This window comes from Perkinsus marinus (assembly GCF_000006405.1).
Source record: "Perkinsus marinus ATCC 50983 genomic scaffold scf_1104296940678, whole genome shotgun sequence".
Taxonomy (NCBI): domain Eukaryota; phylum Perkinsozoa; order Perkinsida; family Perkinsidae; genus Perkinsus; species Perkinsus marinus.
The window spans coordinates 1-1,023 of record NW_003212772.1 but is presented as its reverse complement, the minus strand read 5'-3'; the positions used below and the strand labels follow the sequence as shown (position 1 = coordinate 1,023).

The following is a 1,023-nucleotide window of genomic DNA, read 5'->3' as shown; positions in this document are numbered from 1 at the left end:
TGGTATAAGGTAGAGAGCGCTCACTGAACTCACGTGGTACGTCTTTGCTGAGTACATCCTCGAGATGCTGGCAATCAAAAGGACTTCTCGGTCGTCAGTGCTGGGGACGTGGTCATCCTACCAGCATTTGGTAAGGAGGACCTTATGTTTTTAGTGACACAATTTTGAGAGCTCCGTGTTAGGAGCTGCTGTAAAGGAAATGATGGAGTTGAAGCGGAAGGGCGTCACCATAGTGGACACCACTTGTCCATGGGTCTCCAAAGTACGGGGTTTTGGTGGTTTGATAAGAGTAACAGTGATGCATCAGGTGTGGTCATCTGTAGAGCGACACAAGAAGGGTGAATATACTTCTATTATACACGGCAAGTCGAAACACGAGGAGACCATTGCGACAAGCTCCTTCGCTGATAAGTAAGCCGGTTAGTGACAATAGTGTTAGTGTTCCGCCAGACTGGACTGAACTCTGCGCTATCAGGGTCTCAAAGAACGAAAATATAAGTGCCTTATGATCTCTTATATTATGTTAAACCTCTTGAACCAAACTGATCATCGTAAAATTCAGGCTGTTCTGCCAAAAGCGAGATCGATAATATTCCGGAATTCGTATTTTACGTTAACTGAGTAGTAGTTGAGGCTGAAAATAGAACAAGGCTTAGAACTAGTGCTTAGAAACTAGAACGCTCCTGGTGCTACGTTCATAGTGAGAGAGACAGAGTGGGCGAAGTGGCGAGTATTCGGAATGCTCAGTATCAATTTCTGAAGCTAGTATGAACACAGCGTAATTGTGTTAGCTGGACAGTGCAGAATATTAATAGTTTTACAGGGCGCGCAATCTTAAGACTCAATTTTTTGTCGCAGCCCCAACTCCTCAACTACTCATATCAAATTGGAGTTATGTATCTACTGTAAAAGTCAATGATCATTTGACTGACAATACGATTGGCATCGCTGTGGTGCTCGGCAAGAGATGTGTCTTGTAGGTATTTGATTTTGAAGAACCTCAAGGACGCCGAATATGTATGC

General features: G+C 43.9%; 1 protein-coding gene across 1 annotated transcript; it reads left to right on the top strand.

The window, feature by feature from the left end:
- Window positions 1-52: 52 nt before the first annotated feature.
- Pmar_PMAR012838 (hydroxymethylbutenyl 4-diphosphate reductase, putative) lies at window positions 53-415 on the top strand (the record flags this gene model as incomplete). The annotated part of the gene is made up of 3 exons (XM_002782013.1): window positions 53-130; window positions 183-262; window positions 308-415. Coding segments are annotated over 3 exons (266 nt in total), but the record flags the coding sequence as incomplete, so codon positions are not given.
- Window positions 416-1,023: the final 608 nt, after the last annotated feature.